Raw genomic sequence first — 20,620 nt, forward strand, 5'->3', positions numbered from 1 at the left:
CCTTTTGTGTTAGCTAAAAATAAATAAGGGAAAGCAATACAAGGTTATTTTTAAACAAAATTACCTTCTCTTCTGCTTTGTGAGCTAGAGTACTTTTCCTCTATTTTTTTTTCCTTTAGTTCCTATCAGTTACTTATATACAGCAACTTAAATTGGATTACTGGGGATAGATACTGAGTGTAACCCGAGAGGAGACACAGGGACAGAGCCAGTGAAGGAGCCAGGGTAGGCACATGGCATGTCAAAGGTGCTGCTGGAGAGGTAGGCATGTGCACATGAAATGGACAGCCTCCATTTAGCAACAGCCCCCTAAAATAAACATACTCTCCCACCAGGTTACGAACCCTTTGTTATGTGTCTTAGAATATCCGGATAGCCTCACACACCTCGGTGATCAACCGGACCCTCCAGCTCCTTTTTAAGAGACAGCCCTGTGGCTCTCTCAGCGACTCAAAGTGCAGCCAGCAGAATCCTTCAATTACATTTCCCCCCAAATTAAGGAATTAGATGAACGCTCAGCATTTTTCTGCAGCATGGGCCAGAGTCTAAATAGCATCTAACACAACAGGGTCCCATTCTCTGCTGAGGACTCTGGACCCTTCTGTAATAGGAACAAGATTCTTTCTCATTCAACTCCCACTGAGTTCAGTGGAAATTTTGCCTGAGTAAAGACTTCAGGATTTGGCCCAACACCCAATCATTGAAGAACCTAATGAAATAAATGCCCCATCTTCCCCCTCGTCTGTTGCATGAAATTGCTTATTATTATATGTACAATAAAGAGAAGAATCAATGTAATTACACACCCTTTCCCCACAATTGCTGTCATTATAATAACCATCATTAGGGCCTGTGATTGGGGATAATCATGTTTACCTCGGTAAACATTCTGCCTTGATCCTGACTGTGCGCGCGGCTTGAACAGGAAAAGGGCTGTAGCTCATCATTTTAAAAAATCTGTTGCTCTCAGGCCCGTGCTGATTCGTGGAAGACTTGAAAGATACTCCACGATCACTGAACCTGGGTGTGGTTTTTTGGAAGTGAGGAGTTGGATTGTGCCTTTTGGGGAACTTGCATTGCAACTCACAGACCCCTCTCTGGGGCTGGAATCCTACCCCGATTCCCTCTTCCTCTGGAGGGCTAGCTTCCTCCTAGCCTAGATCAGCAGAAAATCACTCCTTCCCAGCCCTCTTTTGGCTTAGCTATGCTTGCTGGCACCTTGGGGCTGGCTATGCCCATTTCCCACCTGCTTATTCTGTGGACATGTGGAGTAGCAGGCACACACCTTTCTGCTTACAGGAAGGCTGGTGTTGTGGTTAGGGCACTAGCCTAAGGACTTAGAAAAATTAGGTTCAATTCCCTGCTCTGCCACAGACTTCCAGCAGCGTGACCCTGGGCAAGTCACTTAGGGCCAGGTATTGAGGTGAGGTGCCTAAAGATGCAGAGGGGTGACCAGTGGAATATTCAGAAACTCTTAAGTGCTTAGACACTTCAGAAAATCCCACTATGTGTGTTTTTAGGGACCTAAACACCTTTAAAAATCTGGGCCCCAGTTTCCCTCTGTGAAATGGGGATAACAGCCCTGCCCGGCCTCCCAGGGGTGATAAATATATTAAGACGTTTAGGAGGTGCTCAGAAACTAAGTAATGGGGCCATATAAGAAACTAAGCTATACAGCCAGATTCCCCTGTGCCCATATTCAGGAATGTCAGGAGGAAGGCATCTCCACCCCATTTGTCCCTGAAGGGACACCCGGTGCACTGTTCGAAAGCACCACTTAGGAAGTAAGACACTGAGTATCCAGGGAGCAAGGTACTACTGAGCATGAATCAAATGTGGCAGAATCTGGCCACAGGTTTTACCCAGACAAAACTCCCATTGAATGAGGCCTAGTTCTGTATATCCTTGTTCATGAAATCAATGGGATTCTCCATGTGAGAAAGAGCCAATCAGGTGATACTGGGGTATCGGACAGGGCATTCATCTTGGAAGTTTTGCCTCACTAAGGACTGAATTAAGCTGCAGGCCTGAGATGCTATATCACTTCTTCTGCTCACACGGGGCCAGGTTGTGCTTCCCATAATCACCCTCAGTATTACTTTACTCTCCAAGCTGTCCCATTGTTACTCAACATGGGAAAGGGTGGCACTATCAGATCCAGGAACTGCCTGATCTAAAGTCCTTTTGGCCCAAAAATGCTCTCTTTGGATAAGATTTTTCAAAAGCTCCAATGGGAGTTGATTTTCAAAAGGAGTTGGGCACCATGCCTTTGGACCCTGGGGGAGATTTTCAAAGTCCATTTGACTTTACACATATTGGGAAATTCAAGTGAAGCAAAGATTTTCCTTATCAGATTCTGGATCTTGAAAGGCAGATTCCAAACTCTGAGCCCAGGCTTTCTCCATGACAGTCAAGATTACAGTAAAAGGAATGATGAAGTTAGCACAAGAATTCCCCCTGTGGGACAAGCAGCCTCCTTTTAGACAAAGGAATGTTTACTTTAGAGGTCAACCTGGATGTAGGAGAGGATGGATAGATTAGAAAGATAGATCAGATGGATAAGGACCAAACAAATGTAAACTCTTGTCTCATAAATAGCGGAGTAAATTTATCAGGAAGCCACCAGTTTGAAGCAAAAGTGGAAATAAACTCCATTTTCTAGTCAAATGTAAACCATTCAACTTTGTAATTAATTGGGGTGGGAGGTAATTACTCAGGCCATATGCATTCATTAGAAAAATCTAATTCCCTGATATGCCAGTCCACATCTTGGCTGTATATCAAACCTAACATCATCCCATGCAAAGTCCTTGGAAAGAGGGATTTATGAAAATAGACTCTCTGAGTCAGTGTGCCTGAAAAGATGCAAACTGTTTCTAAAACTCTACTCAGCAGCCAGCTTGACTTATGACACAGAGTAACCGGGCATTGTTCAGCCAATTAAACAAATGATTGTCTTAACTCCAGCTGCCTATGCTTTGGAATTTGTGAGGGGAAACTGCTGTACCTTCTCTAAAAGGGAGGGATGGTGAGTATTATTAGCACTGACACAAAAGAAAAGAGAAAATGACCTGAGGCCTCATCCTACAACTCCCCCTTTGAGAAATATTTAACATCTTTCCGAACAATATACGTGTCAATGTATAGGGTTACTGAACGCAAAATATCTCCTCATATTGATCACACAGAGAAGCCAATTAGCACTAGCACTTTGGAACCATGAGATTTACCTAGTGCTGAAAAAGAAGGAACTTTGAATGAATTAAAAGCTTAAAAGACACTTCCAAGTTTGTTTTTTTTTATAATTTTAATTTTTTTAAAACTCAGCATTCATTGTGATTCCCTTTAGAAGCTTGAAAAGAAACTTTTCTTCCCCTGATTTTGTCCTTTTCCATTTGGGAACCGTTTTCCCCCCTCCTGTGCTTTCAAAAAAAGGTGAAATTAAAAAGTCTTATTTTACAAGAGTAATTATTGTTATGATCTGTAATAGTGTAACTTGTAGAGGCCCCAACTCAGATCAGGGCCCCGTTGTGCTAGACGCTGTACAAACACACGGAAAGAAAGAGAGATCATCCCTGCCTCAAAGAGCCTACAGTTTAAGCAGACAAAGCTAGTATTATGATTATTTCCAATCCACAGGTGAAGGAATCAAGGCACTGAAAAATTAAATGACTTACTAAAGTCACACAGGAAGTCAGTGGCAGAGCCAGGAATTAAAATGGGTCCCAGTGCAGTTCAGTTCCACCATGCCCACTCCTGTCCTCACCCAGCCCTTTGTCTCCATATGTTGGGGGAGGAGCGGCAGCTGGTATATGACATGGCTATGCAGTCTTTGCCAGCTTTAGGCAAATGGAGATGCCCTTTCACAGGAAGAATTTTCCTGTCCAATTCTCTGGACGGTTTAAATTCAATGTCAGTGGCACAACATGAACTTGTCAGACTACCAAATCCAGCCTCTTGTATCCTATTGAATATAAGGGGCCTGACTGTCTTCTGCATTATTCCACTCTCAATGGGGCCACATGAGCATAAACCTAGAGAAATGCAATGAAGAGTTCGGCCGAAGGTGCCTTAAGCACAGAACTATCGTGGTTAGTAAACGTAAATGCCTATGGATGTGTGGGAGCAGAATCAGACCTTCTGATAGTTAACTGCAGAGCCAGCAGAAAGATGAGCACAAACCAACTGTTTTTTGGTCAGGTCTACTGTTTTGCTTTCTAAATTTCTCAATATCACACTGCTATGTTTTAATAAAATTGGTGTGTCAAAGAAACATGTAGACAAGGATGACCCAGTGGATACAGTGTACTTGGATTTTCAAAAAGCCTTTGAGAAGGTCCCTCACCAAAGGCTCTTAAGCAAACTAAGAAGTCATAGGATAAGACGGTAGGTCCTCTCATGAACCGGTAACTGGTTAAAATAAAATAGAATAAATGGTTAGTTTTCACAGTGGAGAGTGGTAAATAGCAGGGTCCCCCAGGGATCTGTACCGGACCCAGTGCGGTTCAACATATTCATAAATGATCTGGAAAAAGGGGTAAACAATGATGTTGCAAAGTTTGCAGATGATACAAAATTACTCAAGATAGTTAAGTCCAAAGCAGACTGCAAAGAGTTATAAGGGGAATCTCACAAAACCGGGTGACTGGGCAACAAAACGGCAGATGAAATTCAGTATTGATAAATGCAAAGTAATGAACGCTGGAAAACATAATCCCAACTAGACATATAAAACGATGAGTCAAAATTAGTGGTTACCATTCTAAGAAAGAGATCTTGGGGTCACTGTAGTAAATCTCTGAAAACATCCACTCAATGTGCAGCGGCAGTCAAGAAAGCGAACAGAACGTTAGGAACCATTAAGAAGGGATAGCTAATAAGACAGAAAGTATCATAATGCCACTACATAAAGCGATGGTAGGCCCAAACTTTGAATATGGCATGCAGTTCTGGCCACCCCATCTCAAAAAAGCTATATTAATATTACACAAGGTACAGAGAAGGGCAACAAAAAATGATTAAAGGTATGGAACAGGTTCCATACGAGGAGAGAGTAAGAAAACTGGGACTGTTCATCTTGGAAAAAAGATGACTAAGGGGGGATATGATAGAGGTCTATAAAATCATGACTGGTGTGGAGAACACAAATAAGGACATGTTATTTATCCCTTCACATAACACAAGAACCAGGGGTAACCCAATGAATTTAATAGGCAGAAGGTTTAAAACTAACAAAAGGAAATACACAGTCTACCTATGGTGCTCATTGCCAGGCGATGTTGTGACAGCCAAAACTATAACTGGGTTCAAAAAAGAATTAGATAAGTTCATGGGGGATAGGTCCAGCAGTGGCTATTAGCCACGATGGGCAAAGATGCAATCCCATGCTCTGGGTATCCCTGAGCCTCTGCCTGCCAGATGCTGGGACAGACAACAGGGGATGGATTACTTAATAAATTGCCCTGTTCTGTTCACTACCTCTCAAGCACCTGGCTTTGGCCACTTTCGGGAGACGGGGTACAGCATTACATGGACTATTGGTCTGACCCAGTATGGCCATTCTTATATTCTTATTAGAGAGTTAGGATCTGAAGGAGGTTCTCTAGCAGATGACAACTGTTTCAAGGCTGATGAAATTGGGAAACTAAAAATCTGGACAGTGTCCCTTTAAATCTTCCTGAAGATGACCAAGTCACTGACTAGTAGAGCCCTACTCTGTAGTATAGGGCAAACTGGCTCTTTAGGCCATTCAGAAAATTTACATTTAAAGAAGAGAACAGATTATAATGGTCCCTAGTAAAGTTTACTAGCACTGAATTCTTTATCCCCTTTCCATTTCGATGGGAGGTTATATAAATCGATTTTCCATCAGCGCACATAAAATACATCCATCATTCGTGGGAGTGCACAAGGACTTAGCCAAGGATAATGAAGCACCTCTGGGACATCTGACCTAGGGCCCAGCCCAGCCCTCTTCACCCAGGGATTGCAGGCATAGAGAGGACTTTTGGGCCCACTACATCATGTTCGCTGACTGGCTCCCACTTCACCCCAGTTGCAGATGCTTTGGGGCCCCAGTGCAATTGCCTCTCCTCCCATCAGCTGATGAACATTTTGCCTGAGTAAGGAGCATATATGACGTGAAGAATCAGTCTCCCATTCAGCAAAATGCCTCCCGATGTTATAAACTAGAGCGGACAATTCCCAGGGGTTAGAACTCTAAAGATAGCAACAACAAGGGTGAGAAAAATTCCAAACTCTATGGCCTGCTCCAGAGTGAGACCCAAAACATGTTGGCTGTGACCATCTTTAAACAAAGCTGTAGCCAGCGGGGCTCTCGGCTGGAAGGATGGTCCAGGGTGGGGCACCAGTCTAAGACTCAAGAGGCCCGAATTCAATTCCCAGTCTATTTGGGAATACCCAGAAAGGGGGAAGACCTCTTCCAGATTGATCTATTGAGTGGAATTAGTCCGCAATAAGGTGTTCATAGAGTAGACAGTCACCCGGGAGTATGGGATGCATTATTATTATTTAGATTACAGTCAATCTTAGAGACCTCAAATGAGACCACAGCTCCATTTCGCTGAGTGCTGTACACACACATAGTAATGCATCCGATGAAGTGAGCTGTAGCTCACGAAAGCTTATGCTCTAATAAATTTGTTAGTCTCTAAGGTGCCACAAGTACTCCTTTTCTTTTTACACACATAGTAAGATACAGTCCCTGCCACAAAGAACTATAATAGACAAGACATCGGCACAGAGAGATGAAATGATTTGCTCAAGTTAGTGGGCCCCCTTCTGCACGTTATTGCAGCTTGAAGCAAGTTAGAGCAGCCTTTGTTCTGCTCTAACAGTAGAGGAGGAAGAGCCAGGCACAGAGCAGCAGCAGGATTAAGGGAGCATATACATACCCTGACTTGTGCTCTGTGCAATTTGGCCACATGCAAGGATCTTGCCCACAAAACTTTGATCTATATAACTTTTGTTTATAACTATTTCAGACACAGTCCTCAAGATCCCACTGCAGTTATGGGAAGTCAACCACATGGGATACACGTACCTCATCCCAACGGCTGATTCACATTATGTGTATCAAAGCAGGGCAAAAACACCCAACGTCCTTGTCAACATGCCCATGCCAATCAACCTCTCGGAAAACATGGGTTACTTGTAGCATCCAAAGTAGAATGGGCAGGGGTAGGGATTATCACCCATCCCCTTCCAAAGGTGGGAACATGCTCTGTTTCATACAGCTCCAGCAGAAAGCACAGACGCTGTTGTGACCCAAGCCTTGTCACCAATGGCTGTGTCTTTTGCTCTTCATACAACAAGTTATATGAAGAAGCCACCCACGCACAGCAAGGTCCCAGACAACCACCTGTTCTAAATACACCCAAACACACCAGGCCTAGCTACATGCACACTGATGCTCTGGCTGCTTCTAAACCACTGAGCACAGTGAGTAGTGACATTAGCGGGCCTACAGACTATTTAAAGGGATATTTCCCTATCTCTCTTTGCTACCGCTAGAAACAACCACCACCACCATGGAGATATAACGAAGTACCAAGGACTAGCTGATCAGTACTGGCTCCACCTCCAAGGGGTATCAGTTGAGTGGGCCACACATCAAAGCTGTTTTCAAATGAAATATCAGCACCTCTTCCCCTTCATACTCATTGCATGGGTTTGAGCTGTAAAGATTCTTTCGGCAAAAGCATCGGTTTACAAAAGAGCTGCCACACTGGGTCAGACCAATGGTCCATCTAACCCAGTATCCTGTCTTCCAACAGTGGCCAGTGCCAGATGCTTCAGAAGAAAAGAGCAGAACAGGGGAATTATCCAGTGAACCATCCCTTATCGTCCAATCCGAGCTTCTGCCAAAGAAAGAAAAAAAAATCCCAACTTTTGTTTTACGATTAGCTTCATCAAAACAATAAGCAAAAATGAAACGAATTCTTTCCTCGGCTATGAAACTCCGGTTTTAAATGACTAAAGCAGCAGCAGGTCTGGACTGTTAAGTGTCTAGGCTCCACTCAAGTGCAGGCTGTGGTGGGACAGTGACATCTGATATAATAGCAACACCAGATTAGTAGCTATGTGCTTTTCCCAATATGTCAGCCTGCTTGCCTAGCTCTTCTTTTAAAGTGCAATTATTGACATGTCTGCCCCTTAAACATTGGTTTTATATGCTTGCCAGTGACTCCTGAACATGTGTCAACAATTATTTTTATTTCCTTGAAAAACCAAAATGTTGCATATTCTTTTGGATAAAGTGACTGGGGAGGTTTTCACGAGCTCTGCTCTGTAATTTATTAGTTTCCAAACTCTGTAAAACGACAAGCTCCAGTAAAGTTCAAATAAGTTGGTGATTCCAAAGTAATTTTGAATTGACTATTTCCCCTCCCACCGCATTTGGATACAGGCGAATTTAAATTAAAATTCTTATCTGAAAAAGGTTTGCCTGGCTTGTCTGGTTAGATCAAATAAAAGGGTGATATTATGGGTCAAAAAAACAGAAAGCCGCTCATGTTCTGAGGCTGTTACAATCTGCAAAATGAAATGCATGGCATGCTCTCTAATCAATGCAGAATTAGCTCTCTGCTTTCAACAGGAAAAAGCCAGAAGCTCAGCATGGAGCTATACTGACACGCTGCTCCTCACACAGAAACCGCACGTTTTGTGCCCGATCCTGTTCTCGTTGAAGTCAATAAGAAAGTTCCCATTGACTTCAATGGGAGTAGGAGCCAGCCTTTGAATGTCAATGCTGCGCCATGGTGATAAAGCCAGGCTCTCTTGATCTCAACACTTCAGACAAAGGAGTTACTTTTAGACAGTGGGGTAGCGAACGCACAGGGGGTGGGATAAAGGAGCACACACTCGATGGAACTGCTTCTAAAGTATCTGCGGAGCATAGCTGTGAAGGGGCTGGTGCTGCATGGGGTCCATGCTCTGCACTTAGCATGCTCCAAGAGGAAGAGAAGAGAGAGAGAAATTCCAGGCACAAAGAAGGGAATCAGAAAAGTAAAGTCAGTGCGAAAGAAAAAAGAAAGATAGTTCCTCGTTCGTACGTATACCATAAAAACGCTTTCTCTGCTGTTTGACAGCAGTTACTGCTGGGAGCCCAATTCTGCTCTCACATATTCCATGTAAATGACACCAGTGGAGTCACACTGGTGTAGAAATGGAGGTTGGGGGGGGGGGGAGGAGTCATGATTGTAATATAGACCCTGGGCCCAAATCTGTATTCTTTACATGCTCTGAACTCCCAATGGACTTCACAGGGAGTTTTGGGTGTAAGAGGACGGCAGGCTGATAGGTAATAAAGACTAGGAAGAAAAGATTAGATAGATGTATAAAATTTCTATCTATATTACCATTATGCAGAGTCTCATCTAGTTACTTGGGTCGGGGACTGACTATTGTTTGTACAGCACCTAATATAATGGGGCACTATCTGTATTAGCCATTAATTGCCATTGAAATATAAATATTAAATAATAATAGGCACCCTGATACCATGAGATCTCAGCCATGATGTTATTACAATAACAATCATTGTATAGTTACACAATATGGAGATGCAGGCATACTGTACTCTCTCTTTTCAGCACTCTCGGGTTTTACATGTAACTTTGTTATTGCTAGACAACCCTTGCTGTCGTTTTATTAACCATGAGATTTTGATTGTAAATGAAAACCGATCAGCTCTTAGTACTTAAACACATTCTCAAGCTGAACTCCCTGAACGAAACAAAGACTGAATGCAGGTTTGAATTTCATATATTGTCTTTGAGTTTTATTAGGGAAATGATACCAGATACCCTGTATGTATTTTAAGAGAAAAGACAGGGTCGTATGCCAATTTAGGAGAAAGCAATCCCTTTTCGCATTAAAAAAACCCAAAGCCATGTAGAATAGGAATTAGCGAAAGCTTATAGCTTCAATAATTTAAAAGTTAAGCCTACTTAAATATAAATGACAACATTTAATTCCAAGGCTGTTACTAAGCAGAACCTGGGTGCATCTCATATCCTGTGCCTTTCTTTGAATGTAGGGCTCAGCAATGACAGACAAAAGCTGTCCATCACCCAGAACAAAGAACTCCAGGAAATTAAAAAAAGAGGAAATACTGTCTTGAAGCTGAACCCAGATCCCATGAACTGAGCCCCCAGCCGGTTCAGCTTTCACTTGGTTTATTTAAGAGGCAGCCTGCACTAATTTTGGAAAGTTTGAAAAACACGGAGGATGGAACTCAAGCATTATGTAATGAAAAGAGAGAGCATCCTGAGAAAAAGAAAGCCCAACATGAACCACTACCTCCTCTATGCAGAACCTATGAGTCACAGTCTCCCTCACAGTGGAAAAGGTTTCTATTGAGTTACTGATTGACATACACATAGAATGTTTTATTAAATTCAGCGGGCCACAGAAACTTACACTCACTGTTTCTACAGTGTTAAGCCTATTGAGGGGGAAAAATTCCTAGAATAAGAAGGAAAAAAAACAACAACAACAACCTTTTAAACCGCAGCCAAATGTTCCTAAGAAGGACCAGGAAAGCATACCACAAAGTCACGAAAACAACTACACATTGCAATACAAACGAAAACATGATGCAATCTAAGAGCTTAGTAGACAATAAACTAATAATGAGCTTGATTTTTGAAGATTAAACTTTCAATAACTTACAAGGAAAAAACGAGGTAAAAACACTAGAAGTATTATTTCAATCACCTTAATTGCACTATTATCTATCCAGAAATCATACCAGGCTAGACCTGTCTCATTACTGTTCAATTCATCACTGTTTTTATATTTTCCAATAGCTACATACACTTCTACCACTGACTGCTAAGAATCGTACAGCAGGTTTATTACTGTAATAACCCAGCAACCTGATTTCCTAATCATTTTTCATACACTCAGATTAAGTGTAACACTATTCTCCTGTTCTGAGAAGGCTAAACTGTTTCTCAAACAACTTGTACTGTATTTTGTTCAGGTTCCTCCACTAACAGGGAGGGGGAAAGAGAGAAAATCATTTTCCCACATGAATATTTCCACCTTTGCCAAAGAAGATCACTTGCCTTTCTTGGCTCTGTTTTTACATTGATTTTGTATTTTAAGGGCACCCAGACGAGGGGAGAAAATGTTACAATTTATCAGAAGGGTTTGTGATAGGTCCAGAGGAAAATTCCTTTGATGTTTTTGTAGTTCAGCCTTACACCTATGGGGGTGTTACTGGTTGTGTTGGCATTTGTGTGAACTAAAGCCAAGCATTACATAAAAGCATAACACTTGTAGGTTTAAAATAGTTTGCTGTTTCCCTTGTAACTTTCACTATAACTTCTTCCCTGTTAGCTATCATTTGCACTGACAAGTATTGTGCATTTTATGGTAGGATTCATCCCACACACACACACCTCAGTGTGTGTATATTCTTCCAGGTGTGAATTCTAAGTAGTAATGGTGCAAACACCACTGCAAGCACAGATCACTCAATAACGCCAACGTTAATTCCTATCAGTGATAACGAATGCCATGGGGTCTATTCTGAATCTATGCGGGGGGGGTCTTTTCTTTCTTCCAATTAAACATAAAGCATTTCTGAAATAGTTGGAACATTTCCAATTAATCCGGTGTATAATTTGACAGGCCATCATAAAATTCTATAGGAACATCGGTGGGGGGAGGGGGAATCCCCCATTATTTAATTGTACCCCCCCTTCTTTCCAATCTACACAGCTACCCACAATCTTCCCCACTGACGCCAATCAAGATTTAAACTTCAAAAATCTGGCCAGAGAACATTTGAAATGGCTTAGCTTGCAGTTTTCCAGCATACCCCCAACCCCCCCATAAGAGCCCGCTTGGCAGGGGGAATCCTGTCGAACTTTGCAAACATGGGGAGGCTAATGCAGAACATAAACTCTGTGTGTGTGTGTGTGTGTGTGTGTGTGTGTGTGTGTGTGTGTGTAAAATAAAAGTTTCCTCGGTGCTTCAAAATATCGCTTAGAGACCTCCGGCCGGCTTCAGGATGACTCAGACCCAAATGAAATCAGAAGGGCATTTCAGTGCAAGGATGAGCCTCGCTGAGCTTCAGGAATTCAGCTCCCCATGCAACCGCTGTGACTCTCGAGCTGCTGGCTGGAGCCCCGAAAAAAGCGAGTCTGTCTCCAATAATGAACGGCCAAAGTGGAGAAAAAACAGCAACCAAGCCAGCAAGTGCTGCCTGCCCACGGGGGGAGTAGAGAGAGCGCAACCCCGTTTGCAGCAACAGTATTCACGGCTGCTTGGCAAATTTCCCTGCTGGGAAAGGAGCTTGTTGACAGAACCATGTGCTCCCAGCAAAGCAGCCAGGAAAATCAAAACACAGGCGGGGAGAGTGTGGCTGGATCAGCGATGCCCCCCCCCCCCGAAATCCCCCCTTTAGAGCCAGGTAGAAATTCAGGCACCCAATGTCCGGGTGCAAATAAATGCCCCAGCCACAGAGGGGCTCCTGCCCCTTCTGGAAAGCGGCTCAGCCACACGCTCCGAGCCGGCGAGAGACAGGTCGGAGCCGGGGTAGATGGAATGGGGTGGCGGGGTCACCCCCCAGGGTGGGTCTCTCCCCCCTCGCCACCCCCCGGGCAGGCAGGAGAGGGATCCCCGCTTACCTCCCGCGAAGGCGAGCACCAGGAACCCGAACACGCCGGCAGGCAGAGGAGAGCCGGGGGAAGCCATGGATCCACTTTTGGTGTGGCTGGTGTCTCTCCCCCTCTGCGATCCGGGGGGGATATCCAGCTGGAGGGGGGGGAGAGAATCAGCCCCCTCAAAAGCGGGTTTCAGGCCCCCCCCAAAATATCTCCAAAGCACCGAAATGGAAAAAAAAAAAAGGGGGCGGGGGGGGTGGTTGGAAGCCAAGCTAGATCCTCATGGTGCGAGCGCTGCCTAAGACAATTGGTGGCTGGAGAGGCTGGAATGGGCTTGCGCCATCTTGCACATCTATCAGGGATCTGTCAGCATCTCCCTTTGCTCTTTGCAAACACACAGGCATGAACATTACTGCCTCCTCTGCACCGGGGCCAGCGATCCCTCTCTTCCCCCCTTGCACACTCACTCCTCTCTCTCCTGGAGGCCCCTTCTGGGGAACAAAAGATCCAACTGGCGCTTTATGCGACTGGACATTTCAAGGCAAAGCAAACGGATCCCCTCCTTGCCCCACCGGGCTTTGAACTGGAGCCTGGATATTCCAGGAGAACATCAAAAGGCTCAGGCACTTTCTTTTATAAGCCGGCGAATAGCTGCTTTCTTTCCTGAGATTCAGGGGAGCCGGGCTCGTTTTGCAAAGCATAAAGGGAAAGGCAGTGAGGGAAGTCTCGGGAAAAAAGTGATGATCATGTCCGCACTGTAGTTACAAAAAAATAAAATTAAAGGGCACCCCCCCCCCCAAAAAAAAATAAGTTGCATGGGAACCTTTTCCTTTGGCCCAACTACAAATACCGCTGCCCGTTTTTATTTTTACTCTGGATTAGTTCAATGAAAGGGCACCCTCCACCAATTGTTTGGGGTTTGTGCAAATGCAAAGCATGTGCTTCATTTATTTCACTCTGCAAAAGCATCCCAGGAAGGCGGCTTTGATAGAACAGCGGTTCTACAAAATAGAGTTGCATTGTGTTTCCTTGCATGGTTGAATTGCTCCGGATTGATGCTGGTGTGACTGAGAAGGAGGGATTTGGCCCACTGATGCAAAGGGCAAGAAAAGATCTCCCATTTAATATGGTAAAACTTATCTACCCTTGGGTCAGATGAAGGGAATTTGGACAGTTAGACAGAAGTTAAAGCAATTCAAATTCCCCTCCCCCCATAAAAACAAGATATATTGGGCTAAATCTATTCCTAGTAGAAAAGGAGTATTTGTGGCACCTTAGAGACTAACAAATTTATTTGAGCATAAGCTTTCGTGAGCTACAGCTCACTTCATCGGATGCATTTGCAAATGCAAGTGAGCTGTAGCTCACGAAAGCTTATGCTCAAATAAATTTGTTAGTCTCTAAGGTGCCACAAGTACTGCTTTTCTTTTTGCGAATACAGACTAACACGGCTGCTACTCTGAAATCTATTCCTAGTGTATCTTGACTGGAGTCAGTGCATTGATACAACAGGGATGAGTTTAGTCCGCTGGAAATTAATTAAAGCAAACTTCTACCATGTGAGCAAATGGGTGTTAAAATAGAGCTCTGCTCCGTAAATCAGGCAATTCAAAGAGAGAGGAATTACAAAGGAAGTATGTTATGCATTTACCCGCTGCATATAAGAGAAAGAGCAACAGTATGCAAGATGCTGAAGATAGATTTCTACTCTCTAAAACAAAGCCATAGAGAAGAACTCTAGCTTCCATGTGCTGTCCCTCCCCTTCCCGCCCCCCCCCCAGGATATAAACATTTCTGTCTATAAAGGATTGATTTATTGCACTGTCAGAAAAAGAGAAAATTGCTTTACATGCTAATTCTAGAAGATCAAATTAAGAGCTAACAAATTATTTTACACTTTAAGAAAGGAACCATTTGTCTTGCAGAGTTAAACATAACTCTTCAGGGCAAAGTTATTCTACTTAATAATCCTTTGTGGTCAGATTCTGAAGGAAATGGCTTTTTTTTTTAAACTGACTTATTGTCTTGGGGGGATATTTTAAATATGGGAACATCTTGAATTTTGTTTGCCTGAATTTAATTCACTGTGCACAGACAACATGGTCAGGACTAGAAAAGGAGTAATGTTGGTCCATTTTGTACAAGATGTACAAAGGGGAGTTGCAAAAGTATCAGTGAAACATTTCCAGCTGAAGTTCGGAACTATTAAGGTAGCTTAAATCCACAGCAATGAAATTCTAACAAAAAAAAAAAGAGAGAGAGAGAGAGAGAGAGAGAGCGCAACTAACTTTTCTCAATGCACACACAGGAGCAGAGAGAGAGGGAGGCTTATACACAAACTGTATTACTATTTTTTGTATTAGAGTACAGCACTTATAGGCCCCAACTAAGATCATGGTACTAGGTGTTTTACAAACATAGTGAGAGACACTCCCTGCCCCCAAACAGCTAATACTCCAAGAAAGTTGAAGGGTTAGAGGGGAAACCAATCATTATAACACGTAGCTCTTGCACAGTGCTCTTCATCCATGGGTCTCAAAGCATATAACAAAGGAGGACAGTATCATTATCCTCATTTTACAGATGGGGAAACCAGGTCACTGAAGTGACATCGCCTTGTACAAGCTCAGGTCAGAAACAGGGGCAGGAATAAAACCCAGGGCTCCTGACTCCCAGCATAACACTCCATCTATTGCTGCAGCGATTGTCTCTCGAGTGGATGTCTTCAGCCACAGTCCTGGCTGCCATAAAAACCAACTGAGTAAATTCTTTACTTCTCAGGGGCACATCCATGGTCTCTCGAGACTGAAGAATGCCTACTAGAAACCAGACTGCCATTAAGACTGAGACCAAGCATGTGTAATAATAGGCCAAAAGCAATGATTGTTTAGCCCAGTGTCCATTGATGTCCATGGAATTATACCAGGGATGAATTTACAAAATGGTCCCATATGGTGCTCTGGCTTCTTCCCACATCACCCTTAGCACTAGTAAGCTAAAAACAGCCCCCTAGGAGTAGCTTTTCTGGCCCTCTCCTGCTGCAGTTTCACAACTGCTTCCCAGCTGGCACCTGCTGCTTCGCAGGGGCGGGAGGAGAAGCTGCTGCTCTGTTTCTTCTTCCCTACTAGGAGCTGGGAGCCCTGGGGACAGCAGGAGAGGTGTTCGACCGGCTCTGCCTGAGCAGTGGTGCTGGAACAATTTTTATCGTGGGGGTGCTGGAGGCAGAAGCCACGTATCTGGGTTGTGATTGCTACTTCAAGCCTGGAGGTACAGCAGCACCCCTACTTCCAACACCTGTGTGCCTGAGGCAAGGGAAGCGGTTAAAGTATTGACTGTGGCCCCTAGCCTTGAGATAATTGTCTAACCTCTCAAAGCTGAACATAACTAGGAATGGTCAAGTTATTATTTCATCCTGTGTGGAGTAAAAGTAAGTGCAGGGGACGGGACTAGAAGACCCATTGCGGTCCCTTCCAGTCTTCCATGTCTGTGATGCTATAAGGCCATTTCTTGGGGCTCTGGTTTCTGAGCTCAGTTTTGGGGGTTTGACAGTGATTGCTGGGTAACTGGGAGGGCAATAAGATGGATCTTGCAGTACAATGAGCTCATTCTCACCTTGCAGAGGACCAGAGATTTTTTGACATTAAAAAAATATATATATTGATGAAATGTTCACTTTGTTTTTCCAAGCAGTACTATTAGGGACTCTGTTTGCAGACTTTGTTTTGAGACCAAAGCAAATTCTTTGGTCAGGCAGTAAGTAGCCCATGCTTTCGACAGAGGTGCATGCAGATTGCAGATTAAATACAGCACAGTACGGCTTTTGTAACAGATGATGGTAAAGACAGATAATGGTACATGAATGTCAACCAAAAAATCCCTTTGTCAAATGAATGCAAAAGTTTGCATGGTCTAGGCCCTGTTTACCCCGACCTTTACCTGAGTTAGGGGGCAGTGGCGAGCTCACTTCAAACACGAATCCAAATCCACTGGCTTCAAACACAGTTTGGTTGACCAGTGTGGGTGTACATCCTCTGAAATATGGTCCTCAGGTGATTAATCCAGCCATACTGGCAGGACAAACTATACTATGCATAAGTCTAGCTGGCCCATGGTTAACCATAGTTCCCTAATTCAGTTTAAAACCCAGTGCAGAACAAGGTGCCTAAAGGAGGAACGCTGTGTCCTATTCCCAAATTATATCACAGACTGATTCTGTGGTCTTGTACAAGTCGTGTTAATGTGCCCAGAGCCTCAGTTTCCCCATGTGTGAAGTGGGGATGAGAATACTTTCCTACTCTCCAGATGCAAGTCCAAATTCATTCATGGATCCAAGGCCAGAAGGGACCATTGCTGAACATCTCGTCTGGCTTCCTACATAACACAGGCCATAGAACTTCCCAAAATAATTCCTAGCACAGAGTTTTTAGAAAAACATCTAAGCTTGATCTGAAAAGTGTCAGTGATGGAGAATCCACCCTGACCTCGGTAAATTGTTCCAGTGGTTAATTACTCTCACTGGTAAAAAATGTGCACGTTATTTCCAGTCTGAATTTGTCTAGCTTCAGCTTCCAGCCACTGGATCATTTTGTACCTTTCTCTGCTAGATTGAAGAGCCCGTTATTAAATATTTGTTCTCCACCTAGATATTTATAGACTGTAATCAAGTCACCCATTTCCCTTCTCTTTGTTAAGTTAAGTAGATTGAGCTCTTTGAGTCTATCACTATCACAGAGTTTTAGTTACCCTTTAATCTTTCTCATGGCTCTTCTCCAATTCCTCTCCAATTTTTTCAACTTCCTTCTTGAATTGTGGGCACCAGAACTGGACACAGCATTTCAGCAGCAGTCACCCCACTGCCCAGCACAGAGGTAAAATAACCTCTCTACTCTTCCTTGAGATTCCCCTCTTTATGCATCCCACGATAACATTAGCTCTTTGGGCCAGGTGTCACACTGGGAGTTCATGTTTAGCTGATTATCCACCATGACCCCCTAATCTTTTTGAGAGTCACTGCTTCCCAGGAGAGAGTCCCCATCTTGTAAATATGGCCAACATTCGTTATTCCTAGATGTGTACCCCTATATTTAGCTGTATTAAAGCACATTGTTTGCTTGCACCCTGTTTATCAAGCAATCAAGATGGCTCTGTATTAGTGGCCTGGTCTCATTATTTACCACTCCCCCAATTTTTGGGTCATCTGCAAATTTGATCAGCGATGATTGTTTTCTTTCAGGTTACTGATAAAAATGGTAAGTAGTGTAGGGCCAAGAACAGACCCCACCTAATTCACTGATGATTCCCCATTTACGGTGACACTGTGGAACCTATCAGTTAGCCAGCTTTTAATCCAGTACATGTGTGCCATGTTATTTTTCTATCATTCTCGTTTTTTAATCAAAGTGTCCTCTGGTATCAAGTCAAACACCTTACAAAAGTCTGTCTATTACATCAACACTATTACCTATATCAACCAAACTTGTAATCTCATTAAAAACATATCAGGTTAGTTGTATTAATGGTTGTAAAGTGCTTTGAGATCCACCCATGGATGGTGCATACAGAAGTACTTTGCTTTGCCACTGCTCCTGCCTCCATCTCCACAGCAGCTGAAAAATGGAGTTGGAGGAAGTTTGAATGAATGGAAGAAGAGTGAGGAGGAGAAAATCCCCCCTCCGGATGATGTTCCCCATCACCACTGCAGCCTGCTAGCCTGTTCCTTCTGGGGTGGCTTACCACTGGGAGAGAGAGAGAGACCCGGAGAGCACACTTTTCCCCTTTGGAATGGGCTGAACTACACTGGTACTAGAAACACCATTTTGGGGTGTCGGGGAGGGAGCAGTTATCCTGACAGCCTTCTCCCCTACACAGCTTTGATTCGCACTCGTACCCTCCGTGCCTTTTGCAAATCAACGGCTGGATCCCTGGTGCAGAAGACACTGTGATGGGCAGTCACCTTGTAAAACCAGACCGATATAGAAAGGAGGACATGGATTTAGTAACCTGATCTGCTCAGTGGGCTTTCCAGTTAAAATACTTTTTAATAACAGCCAACCCATTATTGCCTGGATGTTACATAACTGTACACATACATTCCAGTCTGCTAGGAAGCAAAGACGACATTACTACTTTGCCCACCAGCTGTGTGTTTGAGATTTGCTTTCAGGTGAACTTAGCAGAGGATTGAGTTGTAAGAGAAATACCGAGATCCTGTGTGGATACTGCAGAGGAGGTTATTTTCTCTAGACTGAACAGACCCTGCCTACCTCTCAGATATTTCTGAGCTGTCCCTGACCTTTCAGCCCAAATTCTTAGCTGATCATTCTTAGACCTCTAGCTTGCTCTTCTTAATGAGGCCAGGGCCCATAGCAAGCATTCCCGTAATGCTAACAGCTATTCTAGACTCTCAGAATTTCCCAGGACCAATATCATAGGGCGGAAGACCGGGCTTCAGAAACATTAAACTACAGGCTGGGTTTTAAAAAAAATAAATCAATCAATCAAACTTGGAACTTTCCAAAGAGCTTTTCTTAAATCAATGCTCATGCATATTCACCTCTTCTAAATCCCTTCTCAACTGGGCTTGGAGTGGTGGTCCTGGGCCTGGTTCCCAGGACCCAGAATTGGAAAGGACAGAGAATGAGACCTGGTTAAACGTTGTGGGTCCTTAACAGATTCAGGCTAGGAGCCCTAGAACTGGAGTCACAGGTCTGTCTCACTGACTTCAGCTAGGATTTCATAAACTGACACTAATGACCTCTCTGGTTTTGCCAACTCCACTCATTCAGAAATCCTTAGTCAGCCCCTCCCGCCCCAAATCATAAGATTTCTAAGCCAGTCATGAGATTTTAAGTAGGGCTGTCAATTCATGTGACTAACTCAAAAAATTTAATCGTGATTAAAAAAATGAATCGTGATTAATTTTGTATGTAAATGTAAACAAATGTAAAAAAAAATGAATTGCGATTAATCACACTGTTAAACAATAGAATACTAATTGAAATTTATTAAATATTTTTGGATGTTTTTCTACATTTTCAAATATAGCGATAGCAATTACAACACAGAATACAAAGTGCACAGTGCTCACTTTATATTATAAATATTTGCAATGTAAAAGTGATAAAATAAATAGTATTTTTCAATTCACCTCATACAAGTACTATAGTGCAATCTCTTATCATGAAAGTGCAACTTACCAATGTAGGGGTTTTTTGTTACATAACTGCACTCAAAAACAAACAGTGTAAAACTTTAGCGCCTACAAGTCCACTCAGTCCTACTTCTTGTTCAGCTAATCGCTAAGAGAAACAAGTTTGTTTACATTTACAGGAGATAATGCTGCCCATTTCTTAATTACAATGTCACCTGAAAGTGAAAACAGGTATTCGCATGGCACTGTTGTAGCCGGCGTCACAAGATATTTACATGCCAGATGTGCTAAAGATTCATATCCCTCTTCATGCTTTGGCCACCGTTCCAGAGGACACGTTTCCATGCTGATGACACTCGTTAAAAAAATAATGCATAATTAGATTTGTGACTGAACTCCTTGGGGGAGCGTTGTATGTCCTCTGCTCTGTTTAACCTACATTCTGCCATATATTTCATATTATAGCAGTCTCAGATGATGACCCAGCAAGTTGTTCATTTTAAGAACACTTTCACTGCAAATTTGACAAAATGCAAAGACAGTGCCAGTGTGAAATTCCTAAAGATAGCTACAGCACTCGACCGAAGATTTAAGAATCTGAAGCATCTTCCAAAATCTGAGAGGGATGAGGCGTGGAGCATGCTTTCAGAAGTCTTAAAAAAGAGCAACACTCCAATGTGGAAACTACAGAACCCGAACCACCAAAAAAAGAAAAACCAACCTTCTTCTGGTGACATCTGACTCAGATGATGAAAACGAACATGCATCAGTCCACACTGCTTTGGATTGTTATCGAGCAGAATCCGTCATCAGCATGGACACATGTCTTATG

General features: G+C 43.3%; 1 protein-coding gene across 1 annotated transcript in view; it reads right to left on the reverse strand.

The window, feature by feature from the left end:
- The window catches only part of IGDCC3 (immunoglobulin superfamily DCC subclass member 3), a 192,784-nt gene extending 178,955 nt beyond the window's left edge, over positions 1-13,829 (reverse strand). Inside the window, exon 1 of the mRNA XM_038419930.2 lies at positions 12,663-13,829. Within this exon, the coding sequence (XP_038275858.1) occupies positions 12,663-12,729 (67 nt within the window). The 5' untranslated portion in view covers positions 12,730-13,829. The remainder of the gene's footprint in view (positions 1-12,662) is intronic.
- Positions 13,830-20,620: the final 6,791 nt, after the last annotated feature.

The sequence above is a fragment of the Dermochelys coriacea genome, chromosome 10, assembly GCF_009764565.3.
Source record: "Dermochelys coriacea isolate rDerCor1 chromosome 10, rDerCor1.pri.v4, whole genome shotgun sequence".
Taxonomy (NCBI): Eukaryota; Metazoa; Chordata; order Testudines; family Dermochelyidae; genus Dermochelys; species Dermochelys coriacea.